Source organism: Zophobas morio, unplaced genomic scaffold, assembly GCF_036711695.1.
Source record: "Zophobas morio isolate AGI-343-1 ecotype UQ-CSIRO unplaced genomic scaffold, CSIRO_AGI_Zmor_V1 ptg000030l, whole genome shotgun sequence".
NCBI classification, from domain to species: Eukaryota; Metazoa; Arthropoda; class Insecta; order Coleoptera; family Tenebrionidae; genus Zophobas; species Zophobas morio.
Genome location: NW_026972135.1, coordinates 4419699 through 4435836, shown reverse-complemented (window position 1 = coordinate 4435836; position 16138 = coordinate 4419699). Strand labels below are relative to the sequence as shown.

Sequence of the window (16138 nt, the reverse complement as noted above, 5' to 3'; positions counted from 1 at the left end):
TAGTAAATTATATTTGCTTAGCTATCTAGACAGTTTTATTTTCATCAATTTTTAGTAACAAAAAAGGATTCAACAGTTCATTAAATCTAGCACTGTAGTATGATCAGGGCGGTCCACGTTGTCTTTCAGAACATAGTTTTTCTACTCTATTTTGTTCAAAGGGTTATACATGGTTTTTAGGTAATTGGTATGAGTATTTGTAACAGTGTAACAATAACACTAGTATTAAAATTGCCATTAGAAAGAAAATCAAAATATTTTGATGAAGCCACTTCAATTGGTTTAAGTATTCAATCCGCAACTTCAGATATGGGTTCACCTAATAATAATAATAATAATATATTTATTGCCAACAGGTAATACACCCAGTTACAGGGAAACAGCAAAATATACCCTAAAACTACAAAATAAGAAACAAAACAATCATTCGCACAAGGCATCAAATTAAACTAAAAAATTCCAACACTATTCTAACGAACACTCCAACAAACACTTTCGTATTTTGTGAAATGAATCAGCATGTAGATCACAGCTTCCAGATATTTTGTTATATAATTCGCACATGAAGTTAATTGGCGATTTAACTGACGCATTAGTTCTCTTCCTTTGACAATAAAACATGAGGAATTGTCTTGAGTTACTTCTTGGTACAAGGAAGTTCAGCTTACTAAGTAAGTAATTACAATCGATATTGTTATTGACCAAACTGAGCAGAAACTTTAATGCGATAATCCTTCTACATGATGCAAGAGACAAGAAGTCGAACCTAGATAATAAAAGGGACTGATCTATACCTCGAACAGGATAGACAATTCGATATGAGAGAAATTTTAAAAATGTCCTTTGCACCGATTCTAAGTGCTGATATATAGGTGACCAAACTAAGGCAATATAGTCAAGTTTTGACCTCACTAATGAAAAGAAAAGGGTACGTAAAGTTCCAATTTTGGAAAACTCTCTGCAGTTCCTATAAATAAACCCATAATTTTTGAAAGCCATCGCGACAATATCGTTGATGTGATCTATGAAAGTGAATTTTGTATCAAACAAAACTCCTAAATCTTTAAATGAATCGCTACGTTTAATTACTGTGTCGTTAATAGCATATGAAAAAATCTTTGGAACCACTTTTCTAGTATACGTAACGCTGCAGGATTTGCTAATGTTAAGGAAGAGTCGATTTTTTATGCACCAATTTCCAATAGCTATTAAGCTGGCTTGAAGAATCATGCAGTCGTCGATAGAGCGTATAATTTGAAATAGTTTCACATCGTCTGCAAATAGCAATTTCTCCGAAGGAATCGTGTCTACAATGTCGTTGATAAATAACAAAAACAAAAGTGGGCCTAAATTGGACCCTTGCGGTACTCCAGAAGTTGGTCTAATAACCTTAGAAATAAAACCACGATATTTAGCATACTGTTCACGACCAAGTAAATAGGATTTAAACAAGTCAAGTAAATAGTTCGAAAATCCATAATGACACAATTTCTGCATAATAACGAAATGATCAATTTGATCAAAGGCTTTTTGGAAATCCAAATATATGGCATCAACTTGTTGTTTTTGGTCAATAGCTTCAGAGAGGTATTGAGTGAAACATGCCAAATTGGTAGCGGTGGAACGATTTTTCATGAAACCATGCTGATGAGGCGTAATGTACTGCTTGACCTTGCAATAAATATTCTTGTATATAATCGATTCAAACACTTTAGAAAAGTTGCTTAATAAGGAGATGGGACGATAATTTGTGACTTCGGCTGGATTTCCTTTCTTGAGAATTGGACAAATTAAAGCTTTCTTCCAAGCGTCCGGAAAAGTTGCATTACTGAGAATTAAATTAAATAAATGATGTAACGGTGTTACAAATATATGAGCACAATCTCTGAGGAGAAATGATGGAATCCCATCCAATCCCATATTTAACGAATTTTTGGAATGTTTTAGCGCCTCTAGGATCTCCCTCTCTGATATATAAATCAAGGAAACACCAGTTGTTTTAACGTCCGTTAATTCTGGCTCATTGATTGGAGTTGAAGCTGCGTATACAGAGTTGAAATAATCGCTAAATGTGTCAACGATCAATTTGGGACAATTGGTTTCTGTATTGTTATAATTCATTATACCTGGAATTCTAGAGGTACCTCTTTTACTTTGAACAAGTGGCCAGAATTTTTCAGGATCTTTAGAAAGGGATAGTTCAATGTTCCTCAAATAACTCATGTAGCTTTGATTAATAAGATTGTTAGTGGTTCTTCGATATTCCTCATACAGATAACGATAATAGGAAGACTTATATTTTTTATAATTTTTGAACGCTGAGGATTTTCTACGTAGATAAAACAATATTACTCCGTTGAACCAAGGAGGATAACGCTTGTGACGTCTACCTATGTATTTATGAGTTGGAACTGTTTCCTTAAAAGCATTATTTAAAATATCATAAAGTTCCGAGCAAACAGTATTGACATCGTTTATGCTAGTAAGATATGACCAGTCAGTCGAAAGTAATAAACTGTACAAATGTTGAAAATTAGCTTTCTTGAAGTTAAAACTTTTGGCTTGATCATTTACAGCAAAATGAGAAAGTTTCGTGTAGTTAAATGTTAAGCTAATTAAAAGAGCAGGATGGTAAGAGTCTTCCGGAACAAGAGAATGGTCAGATCTCTCAACTAAACAATATTTGTTGGAAAACACTAGGTCTAAAATACTCCCATGGTCGTTAGGTATGGAGTTAAATTGGATAATATTATAGAATTGACTAAAATTGTTTAAAATAATACTCTGACGGTCATTTGAGACCGAGCTGAATTTCGGAGTATTAAAATCACCCATTATTGCAATATTTTCGTTCTCTATAGAGGATAAATTATTACACAGGTCAAAGAATAACTCAAAATCCTGGAATGAAATTGACGGTGGTATATAAATTACAAATACAAGAAGTTTACAATTGTTATTTCCAGTTAATTTAGCACCAACAACTTCAACCGTAGGAACTAGGGCGTTGATATCAAATAGATTTAACTGAACTGAGTCAATACAATTGTTAACGGCTAAGAGTACTCCGCCACCTGTAAAAACACCAGTTAATTCCAAATTTCTATCCGTGCGATAAACAGAAAAATGAGTGGGAAAAAGTTCATCAGAGAGTAAACCATCAGTAGCCCATGTCTCAGTCAATGCTATTAGATCAAAATCAGACGATGAGACGTTATTATAGAAATTTACACATTTTGAACGTAGGCCTCTCACATTTTGGTAAATGCAATGAAGCAAGTTATAACTGGGCGTATTACTTGGTTGAACGTGCGATGGACGGGACACCGTTGTAATATTTTATTTTCAGATTTTTTTCGCCTTTCGAGATCCTAGATTGTAATTCTTGTTGTAGACGCTTATAATGCTCAATTTGTTTCGGGGTTTTATCGAAAGCAACACATACATTTCTAAAGTGTTCATTGTTTTTTAAAGCTTTCGCATTTTTTATCATAGGATGGACGTCGTTTTCTTGATTTAAGGTAACCTTTATTACCCTTGACTTAGGATTGACTGGATCTAGTCTCCCTAACCTTTGTATTCGTATTTCATTTGTAGAGACATTGGGATTAATTGCGTTTAAAATATTGGTAACCTTAATACGATCCTGTTCTTTTTGATTTTCAAATGAGACATCGAGAGTTTCCGGAACATTAAACATTACTATGTTTTGTTTGCGTTTTTGACGTTCGTAGATTTCCTGCACCACATCTTCAAAATTTGTACTTCCTGAACATTGTTGTTTTTCGGTCAGAGAAGCTTTTAATTCGTTTAATTTTAACTCAAAGTCGCTCTTGAGACTTGCTAAAGATGTTTCGAAATCAGTTTTAAGCGACGAAATTATTTCTTTCAGATCTTTAAACTGCGTCAAATTAGTATTACAAGAATTGCAGATCACTTTTATAAATTTAGATGTTTTTCTGGTAATTTTCATCTCGTTTTCTGATAAACCAATGCAACTGACCCTGACAAACATCGCATTGAATTGAGCATTCGCTAGCTTTAATAAAATCCCCACAATTATTAAGACAGACACTCATTTTGTAAATTATTAATGCTGACAGGATAAGACTGGGACACAAACTTCACACCTAGGGGCCCTTCGAGGTGACTAACATGAGACGCGCAAGAGAGGCCACGGAATAACAAATAATAAGAGACAGAGGAAAAAGTCAGCTGATAGTACTTAACAAAAACTGATATACTCACTAAACAACTTACTGAAACAGAAAAAACTCAATATGTAAGCTACTAATCAGGCAATGTGGACATTAATCTTTTGATATCATGATAAGGGCACACACCCTGGCCGTTTTTTAACTTAGTTTTATGTTTGTTTTTCTCTTTGAAAGTGACATTAAAAACTGACATTTTACTCACTAATTGTGCAACAAGTACGTTATTATGAGTATGAAAGTGATGTAACCAGTTAATTAAAATACACGAGTCTTCAGTTAAAGAAACGTGTGTTATCAGAATCATACTTCTAACAATGTGTAATTAAAATAACTACGTGGCAAAATTTTCCTATATCTATTACTACGAATATTCCAACAAACTGTATCTAGAGTGACAATTTAGTTGTAAAAGCACTAGCAAAACCTTGAAATGGAGCAAAAAGAAAAAAGAAGGCAAAAAAAGATCCATCCAAAGGACAGGTCTAATTTTTTGTCGCAGTTTCTATTCTGGTACCTTACTTAAAAAAGCATTTTAACCTTATAAATTCCATCTTTTCTTAGCTGGCAACTACCAATTTTATTAAATTCGCGCACCTTCACTGAAAATAACTTGTACGAAGCTGCGAAGGAACACAAAGCTACAGCTCTCGGAGACAAGTTGGAATTTTTTTGGAAGCAAGAAGAAAACTATCAAAATCACCCGTCACTAACAAGAGCTCTTTTAAAAACCTTTGGTAAAGAATATTTACTGCAAGGCATTATACTTTTACCAGTTGATCTTGGAGTGATGTTAGCTGACTCGAAAGTTAACGTAATGTCACCAACACGTCTTAGTTTCAGGTTACTGCAACCTTATTGCATGATGAAGTTTTTGAATTGCGTAACAAAACAAGAATGCTTCGACGGGGTCGAAATTTATTTGGTTACTTTAGCAATGGCTTTATCAAATCTGCTACAAGTCTTATTTTATCACTGGATTTACTTGCGGTTTAGTTCTTTCGGAATCAAAGTTAGAGTTGCTTGTTCTTCGTTAATTTACAGAAACTGTCTCCAGATGAAGGGACAGTCGTTTAAAAAAAATTCTGTGGGACTAGTAATAAATTTATTTAATGATGTAAACAGACTCAATGAAATTTTTAACTTTGGTCACTACCTGTGGATTGCACCTTTAAAATTTTTTATTTTTCTCTATTACATTAACGCCCTTTTAGGATCCACAGCACTTACAGGAACTGCGGTACTTGTTGGCTTCTTTTTCGTACAGTGTCTGTAGTTCGAACTTGTAGTATCTTCACTGAAAAAAATGTTTTAGTGGTTGTTTTCAAGCAAATGTTTTTGAGAAAAATTGAAGTGGCTTTGAAAAGCGACGACAGGATTCGTTTAGTAAATGACGTCATCGGTGGAATACAAACAGTGAAGATGTACACGTGGGAAACACCTTTTTCTATACTTGTTAAAGTTGCTAGGAGGTAATGTTTGTGTGTTCTTATACCATCTCCAAATTAACAATTGATTTGTAGATCTGAAATGAAGGCACTCATTAAAGCTAATTTATTGACAATTAATAACAGCACTATCAGGATGTATGTTACGAAAATTGCACTTTTTTTGTGCGTAATGGGCGCCATTTTGACTAAGGTGTCTTTAACACCTGAGTACATTTTTCCTCTGATTAGTCTGTACGAAAACTTAAATCTTGTAGGTATGCTACGCTTTCAGTGGGCTCTAGCTTACTGCACAGAAGCTAAAACTTCCGTTGCACGTATCCAAGAATTTCTTCTTTCGGGATACAAAAAAACTTCTTTGAGAAAGCCATCAAAAAGTACTGACACTTGCAGTCCGAAATCATACCAAAGTTTTGTACCAACTGTTTATGGAATTCATCTTAACAACGTCAGCGTGACTTTCGATACCTCCACCGTGTTGGAAAATATCACCTTTTCAGCCCTTCCTGGACATCTAGTTGGATTATCAGGAAAATCTGGAAGCGGGAAGTCAACACTCCTGCAAGTCATCCTCCAAGAAATTAAAGCAAAAGGCTCGATTGCCGTCGGCGGAAAAATTTCGTACGCGTCCCAAGAAGCTTGGATTTTTTCCGCAAGCATTAAACAAAACATTCTTTTCGGGGAAGAAGAAGACGAGAAGAAATATCGCAGAGTGATTCGAGCGTGTGCTTTGGAACACGATTTGTCTCTTTTCGCTAACGGTGACCAAACTCTCGTCGGTGAACGAGGGGTGATGTTGAGCGGAGGTCAAAAATCGAGGATAAATTTAGCCAGAGCTGTGTATCGAGATGCTGATATTTATTTATTAGACGATCCTCTAGCCGCTGTTGATGCCAGGGTGGCGCAACACATCTTCAATGAGTGCATTTTGGGGTACTTGAAAGACAAGTGCGTAGTGTTGGCAACCCATCACTTGAAGTACTTGAGGAACGTTAAAAAACGATATATTATAAATGAAGGAAAAGTGATCGAGGAAGCTTTAAGTGAAAGTGTTTTTATGGAACTTGATGAAAGAATACTCCATGAAGAGGTTGTCAAATCTCACAATTTGCCTCCCGAAATTCTAGAAAGTTCTACAACAAACTACAACACACAACAAATTTACAAAAAGTATTGTTTTGCTGGAAACCATTGGATGGGGCCATGTTTGATAATCACACTAATTTTATTAACTCATTCCTTACATAGCTTCATCGCTATGTTCATTATTTTTCCATTACTTGCAAACAAGACAGAGACGTCCTATTTATTCGACCTGACGTTAGAAAACTTCTTATATGTTTACGGGTCTCTGATTGTTCTTGTCTTCATTTTTAATCACACTGTCTCTTCGATATATATAACACATTTCATGTCTGTGTCAAAAATTTTGCATAATTCGTTGGTAGACAAAATGTTGGCAGTTCCGATGAAATTCTTCAATGAACATCCTTCTGGTAGGATTCTTAATCGGTTTTCACAAGACATGAGATACGTTGATGAAAATGTACCCATGTGTTTGTACGAAGTAGTTAGGACAGCCTTGTACGGACTTGGAGCAGTGGTAATTATAATAATTTTAAATTATTGGTTAATATTACCAACGGTAGCAATCATTCCTTTGATTTATTACTACACGCGGCTATTTCAACCGCTCATCAGAAATCTGAGAAAGCTGCTAGGAATCAGTAAGTTAGCAGCTCCGTTTTTGTCCTATAAAACTAGTTATATTTCAGCTAAAAGTCCTATTCTGACTTACGTCGTTACTTCGCTGCGCGGACTTCCAACAATACGGGCACTTAACAAACAAAACGTTTTAATTGAAGAATTCGAATACCTCCAAGACACTCATTCCTCTGTTTTCTATTTATTTAAGTCTTTATTTTTTACTTACACGTTTTGGATCGATATAATATGCTTCATATATTCCACAATTGTGACTTTCAGTTTTTTAACTTTCAACACAGGTGAGTACTACGCGGTACTTAATAGACTTTGCTCACGTGATATTACTTCCAGACACCTCGGTAGCAATTGTAGGTTTAGCTGTCAGTCAAGCAAATAGTTTGGTAGGTTTAGTCCAACATACCATGAAAACGTGGAGCGAATTAACTGCCATCATGACTTCTGTAGAACGAGTACTAGAATACATAGAATTACCGCAAGAACTAAACGACGGTACTTTCGTGCCACCACCATCCTGGCCCCAAGTCGGACAAATCGACTTTAAATCAATATCGATGCGGTACTCTCCAGACAAACCTTTAGTACTAAAAAATATTGAGATTAAAATTCACCCAGGGGAAAAAGTGGGAATCGTTGGCAGAACTGGAGCCGGAAAAAGCTCTCTGGTGTCCACTCTGTTTCGTCTAACGTATTTCGAAGGTCAGATTGTCATAGACAACGTAGACACCAAAATCGTACCGCTGAATGTTTTGCGATCAAAAATCACCATCATTCCACAAGATCCGATACTATTCGTAGGTCCTATAAGAAAAAATTTAGATCCGTTTGATGAATTCAGTGATTCTCAAGTTTGGAGTGCCTTGGAGGCTTTCAACTTGAAAACGTTTATAGCAAACTTGCCACTGGGTCTTGAGACTCTGGTGGACGAAGGTGGTACCAACTTTAGCGTAGGACAGAAACAGTTGTTGTGTTTGTCGAGAGCGATGTTGAAGAAGACTAAGATTTTTGTCTTGGATGAAGCCACAGCTAGCGTTGATTTGCAAACGGATGAAGCAATTCAGGCCACCATTCGAGAAAAGTTTAAGGATTGCACAATTTTGGTGATAGCACATCGCTTAGAAACTGTTATGGATTCCGATAAAATTTTAGTTATGGATGATGGCAGGGTTGTGGGGTTTGGGAAACCTGAGGAATTATTGATAAATCAAGGAGGAATTTTTTCTCAGTCTTTACATTCAGTAATAAATTAAACTTGCTTAAGTATCTAATGTTTAGCAACTAGAAAGTGTGCATTAAACCTGTTCTAAAATATAACAATAGTTTCTTTGCGAATACAACCAAAAAACGAGAGCGCTGTAGTACGTGGGCAGAATATTGTACACACGCATAATTAATTATCCCAGTAATAACTTCTGCGAGAAGAGCGATTAGACAGTTCTTAGAGTTGAATTTAAATGTGTGGGTTTGATAGCTTTAACAGTTGTATTTCGGTTATATGTTTATATTACACTTATATTCCTGCAACTTTATAATTTACTGAAATAAACAACAACATTTTGTTGAGTACAGTGAAGAAGAAATTCGTTTTTGTGATAAGCGGCAAAACTATACAATTTTGTGTCTGAATGGATCACATTACTGATAAGCTCGTAGTTGTATTGATACAATAAAAAATGTAGTCACAGTTCCCAAAATACTCAAAACAGTTGCCCTATTTACATAGAAAAAACGTGCGGCTGAAAATTTTGGAAAACTGTGCTTAATCGTTTTGCTCAGCTGTCGAAATATTTCTTCTTCTGCCAAGTTCTTGCAGTTCCGTTGCAGAACATAAGGTTTATCCAACATATCTTCAGCTTCTTTCCAAATTAAGTCAATCCATAGTATAACCAAGAACGTGCCAATCTACAACTCACAAGTACAATTTTTTGAAACAAAATAGTCGTTTTAGAATTTACAACTGTTAGCAAAACCAGAGCAAAGTCAGCTAGGATTTTTTCTTTCAACTGGGGGTCATTTTGGTTGGTGGAATTTATAAAAATGAAGTCTAGATTGTTGAGTATATAATAATAATAATAAATAATAATAAATCTTTATTTGTGCTAATAAAAAATTTTTACACGCGTCAGAAGAAGCTAATAAATACATCGAACATAATTTTATAAAAATAAATAACAATTTTTAAAAGAAACAAATTAGAATTAACTCTATAAATATATATGATCTACTATATAATAAATTAAGCACCACTAGATAGTAACACCAGGTCATTAAAATTATTATTTAGGTATTCATCTAAAGAATAAAAAGCCTTTCGTATCAAATATTGTTTCACATTTTTTAGAAAATCATGACTGTTGTATCTACGTACTTCGTCAGGCAGTGTTCAAAAATTTTATGCAAAAATAATTAATGGCATCCCTCGACTTAGTGAGACGCAAGTTTCTGAAACAAATATCCTCGTGTCTAGTCCTGTAGTTGTGATAGAGGTTGACTTTGGGATATAATTCTGTATGCCGAGTAATAAATTCCAAACATCGATAAATATAAAGCGAAGGAAGTGTAAGTATTTTTAGTGACTTGAAGTACGCTCTACAATCTTCTCTGTATCCTATATTAGCTATTATTCTGATTGATCTTCGTTGTAGTTTAAAGAGTCGTGATAAAGATGATGAGTGCCCCCAGACTAAAATGGAATAATTGAGAAGAGAGTGTATCAGAGCATAATAGGCCATACATAAACAGTTTAAAGAAAGATTATTAGCCAAATTTCTTAAAAGGAAGGTATTTTTTGAAATTTTATCTGACATATAATTACCGTGCTGACGCCAAGTAAGTTCCTTATCGATAATGACTCCAAAGTACTTTGTATATTCCGCACATTCGATGGAACATTCGCAGGGTCTTAATGTGAAGAGCATTGAGACACATTTTGTTTTATTTAAATGGAGTCTATTTGCACTGAACCACTCTGCGGCTTTCTTCATAGAATTTTGATTGGCGTTGAAGGCAAGGTCGGCAGTTACTCCTGCTGTACCAATGCAAGTATCATCAGCGTAGAGAGTTACATCAACTTCTTTAAGGTAGTCTGGAAGATCATTTGTATATAGCAAGAACAATATTGGTCCCAAAATGGACCCTTGAGGAACCCCATAATTAACAGAATAAGTACAAGATGATTTGTTGTCAATGGATACGCTTTGCGTTCTATTTTTAAGGTAACTCATAATCAGATTTATACTCGGTGGTTGGAAATTATAGTAATATAATTTTCTTAACAGAATATCGTGAGTTACGCACTCAAAAGCCTTACTGAGATCTAAGAAATGGGTTGAATAATATTCTTTACGTTCAAAGCTCTGGATTATCTTATCGACTAGTGCACTGATGGCTGTAGAAGTAGAGAGGCCTTTACGGAAACCAAATTGTTGTAATGTCAGAAGGTTATATTTGTTTAGATATTCCGTAATCTGCTGTAGCATTAGTTTCTCAAAAATTTTCGAAAAAATTGGTAATAATGATATTGGCCTGTAATTGCCAATATCATCAGGATCGCCTTTTTTGTATATAGGAACCACACTGGCTCGTTTGAGACAATCAGCGAATAAATTCACTTCAATGCAGGAGTTTATCAGATTGGTAAGCGGTTGTATTAATATGTCTTTAAGGGATTTAATAAGTGGTACTGTAAATCCATAAATATCTTTCGAATTATTATTTCGTAAGCTAACAAAAGCATCTCGTACTTGGATATAAGTTACTTATTTAAAATTAAATGAGGTATTTATATTAGGTACATTTGTCATTAAGCTAATGGGATCAAATTTTGGGGGAGTCAAGGTTGAAATGATGTCTGTAGCAATATTTGTAAAAAAGGGATTAAATTCATCAGGTGTTGTGGCAAAAGTTTGTTTAGGTTGTTTTTTGGGATTTTTACATTTGATCAATTTCCACATTGCTTTAGGACTATTTTTGTTTAATCTAATATATTTATCATTAGCTTGTTTTTTTGCATTTTTAATAGCTATATTGTATTTACGTCTAAATTACAGTAACAACGATTTGAGTTCTAAAGTTCCATGCAATTTATAAGCTTCGGAAAGCAATTTTAATGTTTCTCTCATATTTTGAAGTTCTGTTGAAAACCAATTATTACTTGGAATTTTGCTTCTATTATAGCAGACTATAGTTTTTACAGGAAATGCAATATAATAGTTATATAAGATGGTATTAATGAACATGTTAAACTTATTGTTAATATCAATATCAGATTTTACAAAGTCCCAATTAACTGCACTTAATAGATTGAAAAAAATTAATTTACCATGATTCGTGAGGGGTCTTGTAAGTTTGAATTGTTTTTCTTGTGTTTTAAAAATTTGAGAAATATTAATAGCTACTCCTTTATGATCTGACAGATGGGTCTCAAAAGCACTCACCTTTATGTTTTCACTTGAGAAATTGCAAAAGACATTGTCAATACAGGAACTTCCCCTTGTTGGAAAAGTCACTAAAGGTTGGAAACCATAACTAAGTAAGAAATCACAAAACATTTGCGCCTTTACGTCGTTTACATTAAAATGAAGGTTAAAATCACCGCCAATTAGTATACGTTTCTGTTTATAATTAATGATATTAAGTAACTTAACTAAAGTTTCAATAAAAACATCATAATCACCACTGGGTGATCTATACAATGATATTAACAATACATCAAATTTATGTACATATACGCCGATTAATTCACAATGAATTTCTTTGGATATATTACTTAGTTGTGGTAGGTCTTCATACTGTAGGGAAGGATCTATGCATTGAACCACGCCACCATGAGTGGGAGTCACTCTCGAAAAAGAATCAGCCACTCTAAAATTATTATTAATTGTAACGCATTCTGTTTCATCACTGGTTAACCAGTGCTCACTTATGCACAAGACACTAAAATTATGATTATGTAAAATAGCTTCTAGCAGATTAATTTTATTCCTGATGGACTGTATATTTAAAAACAAAATTCTCAAGTCAGATATTTCTTGATTTTGCTGTGGTTGCTATATATTGTTATATTTTGTTTTAGCCTGGGCGTGTTGCACTTGTTTTTTAAGTACTTCACATTTTGGGTCAAAACGTGAGTGATTAATGTCTAAGTCTAATTTCAAATTCTTATTTGCTCTGATGCAATTAATACACGACGTTTCTGCCTTTTCACATTCAATTTCGACGTGTTCACGACTGTCACAGTTTAGACAAATCTTTGTCCCTTCTTTACAATATTTCGCTGTATGATTGTAACCACCGCAATTGTAGCATCGAATTATTCCAAAATGCTCAAAAATTCGACATTCATCCCAATGTATAAGAACTGTTTTTAATTTGATAAATTCTAAAAATGACTTTCGATCGACTTCTACTATCGCCATATATTTTTTTTTCATTTTCTTGCAGATAACAAGTTTCCATGTGTTTATAAGATCCTTCAAAGTACTGTTTTGTCTAGTTATGCATCTTTTTAGAGACTCTTCATTATATGATTCGCTTAAACCAACAATTTTTATCATGGGATTTCTTAACCCAGATTTTCGAATTGTGTAATCCTCGCTGAGTTTTTGCGTACTAATGTTATGCAGTTTAGTAATATCTTTTTTCTTATTGCACCCGATAACAACACCTCCATTTCTCAGTTGTTTAACGTGGTTTACTCCTATGTCTTCAGCAACGGGGTCAATTGATTGTTGTATTGATTCCAGAGTAACTCTGCTGGTTTGATTAGTTTTTGGTTTTATAATAACTACATCCTGTTTCTTTACTATATCGCTGAATTTTGGCTTAGCTTGCAAGTTTTCCGTTATAGAGTGGATGTCGCTAAATTTGTGCTCAATGGTTTTATTAATTTCATTCTTAAATTTGGTGAAGTGATGAAAAAGTTCATTTTTCAATTCGTCGACTAGACTTTTTGTGTCACTATCACTGGTATTAGGTTTTTCAAAGCGTTCACCTTCTAATTGCTGATTAATGGAAGATACCAATTGTCGTAGTTCGTTTTTTAGGTACGATATTTCTGTTCGTAAGGCCTCATTTTCCGTTCGTAGTTTTGTTATAATTACCTCCTGGGATTCCGCACCATTTTCAGACATGCCAATAGACATTTCATCCTCCGATAGTGGTAGTGGTGTGTAATGTTTAAAACACATCATTTCGTTCTCACTTAATAATTCACATTTTTTCCCTCGATTTGATAGTACGTGGAGACAACTTTTATGGTAAACCTCTTTACACTTTACACAAGTTATAATAGTATTTACGGCTTTTAAGTTACATCTTTTACAAATTTTATCACCATTTGCTGTTGGAGCGACATCGGACACAACTTTCTGCTGCAACATCACACGCTAAAGCGTATATATATATTCATATAGAGAACGGTATATGAAATAGACATAGCTGTTGGCCATCCAAAAGTGTCATTGACAGCGTTGGTGGTATCTTTCAGAAAATATAAATTACGTTCAACTTTTTTTAACCATATGAAACATCCAGGTTGGTCCAAAATTGCACTCACGTACTTGTATTGCACCAAAATGGTATATAGTATAAAACTCAAAAACGTGTTATAGGAATAGAGAAGATAATAGTTGAAGTAATGAATATTATACTCAGTGATAAAGTGAAAGCCGTAATAACCAATCCAAAATATGTACACTGCAAGAAGGATAACGATTTCAACTACAAGTTTCAGAATGTAAATTTTTGCATATCGTGCGACTTTTGTATTTTCCAATGATGAAATCATAATGTGGAGGTTGTTCATTAGCATTTCCCACTTTCCTTTGTTCCACAATACTAAAGAGACAGGAGTGTAACAAACAAAAATTGGTAGATTCACATCCGTTAAAAAAAATAACGCTGCTTTAGCGTAGTATAACTTGTAACCATTTCTGTGAATTGAAAACACTACTGTCGCAATAAAGTTCAAAGTGGCGAACAGAAGTGTATACAATTTTTGAGTTAATGTAATCGGGTGATTGTAAGATGGGACGAAGGAGAGAATTTTACCGAGATTAAACAATATGGTAATAAAACTAGCCATGCTTGCTTTTTCAGAGAGTTTTTCTGCGTTACTGACACCCATGGTAGTAACTTTATTGGTTTTATCGACAAAATAGTGGTTAATTAAAGATAATATAATGCGATGGACTCCATTTGTTTATTTTCACGTAAGATGACCCTGAACAAATTGAATAAAAAATATTGACTAAAAACGCAATTTAAGTGGATTGCCTGTATAGCTTTTCTGTCAAAGCAAAATCATGTTGGTTATAATTGCTTGTTTTTTCTTTAATACTACCTGATTTTTTCTTGTGGATCTATTTAACTGGCTTTTTCGTTCCTACTTCTAGACAACCTGAGAAATAGAACAAAAACTGACTTGTGTTTTGGGACTTTAGGCTAAATAATAAATATTGAACATGTTTTAGCATTTTTTCTAATCGTAAAAACGCTGTATATCTAGCAATGTAATTTCGTGCATATTTACTACTTTGATGACTGATATGATAAAGCATTGGGCGGGTTTTTTATGCGAGTTGTTGACTTCCGATGAAGTTTTTTTTTGACTACTTGAGACTCGAGAATTACAACTCTAGTTGTTGGCACCGAGTTTTAAATTTGAGACAGGAAAACTCACTGAATGAATATAAAAGTGACGAAACTGGTTAACTAAAACTTTGTAGGTACGTTATATAGGAGCCTTCGGTGTGTCATCATTATCATACCTACTTTTAACACATATAATTAAAATAACTACGTGATAACATATCCTTATCACAACTCCTTTGAATACTCGAATAACAACGTGCATCCACCTTGAATATTCGGTTGTAAAAGCACAAACAACCAGCAAATAGTAGAAATGGAACAAAAAGAAAGAAGAAAGAAAAAAAAGGTCAATCCAAAAGACAGGTCTAATTTTTTGTCGCAGTTTTTATTCTGGTACTTTACTTTAAAAATATGTTACTTTTATAAATCCCGTCTTTTCCCAGCTGGGAACTACCAATTTTATTAAAATCGCACATGTTCACCGAAAACAATTTGTACGAAGCTGCGAAAGAACACAAAGCTACAGCTCTCGGAGACAAGTTGAAATTCTTTTGGATTAAAGAAGAAAACTGCCAAAAGCACCCGTCACTAACAAGGGCTCTTTTAAAAGCGTTTGGTAAAGAATATTTACTGCTAGGTATTATACTTTTACCATTTGATGTTGGAGTGATGTTAGCTGTTCCTGAAGTTGATGTCATTTCACCAACACGTCTTACTTTCAGGTTACTGCAACCTTATTGTATGAAGAAATTTTTGAACTGCTTTGCACAACAAGAATGCGTCGACGGAATCGAAATCTATCTGGTTACTTTGTCAATCGCTTTAGCAAATTTGTTACAAGTGTTATATTTTCATTGGTTCTATTTGCAGTTCAGTTCTTTTGGAATCAAAGTTAGAGTTGCTTGTTCTTCGTTAATTTACAGAAAGTGTCTCCACATGAAGAGACAGTCGTTTAAAACAAATTCTATTGGACAAGTGGTAAATCTGTTTAACGATGTAAACAGATTCAACGATGTTTTCGTCGTTTGTCACTACCTGTGGATTGCACCTTTAAAAATTTTGATCACTTTGTATTACATAAACGTCGTTTTAGGATCCTCGGCATTTACAGGAATTCCGATAATTATTTGTTTCTTCTTCGTGCAGTGTCTGTATTTC

General features: G+C 34.2%; 1 protein-coding gene across 1 annotated transcript; it reads left to right on the top strand.

The window, feature by feature from the left end:
- Positions 1 to 4647: 4647 nt before the first annotated feature.
- Positions 4648 to 8637, top strand: LOC135138407 (probable multidrug resistance-associated protein lethal(2)03659). The gene is made up of 8 exons (XM_064068378.1): positions 4648 to 4697; positions 4779 to 5310; positions 5429 to 5486; positions 5530 to 5686; positions 5738 to 6867; positions 7111 to 7389; positions 7438 to 7668; positions 7721 to 8637. The coding sequence occupies exons 1-8, from the start codon at positions 4648 to 4650 to the stop codon at positions 8635 to 8637; spliced, it is 3354 nt and encodes a 1117-aa protein (XP_063924448.1).
- Positions 8638 to 16138: the final 7501 nt, after the last annotated feature.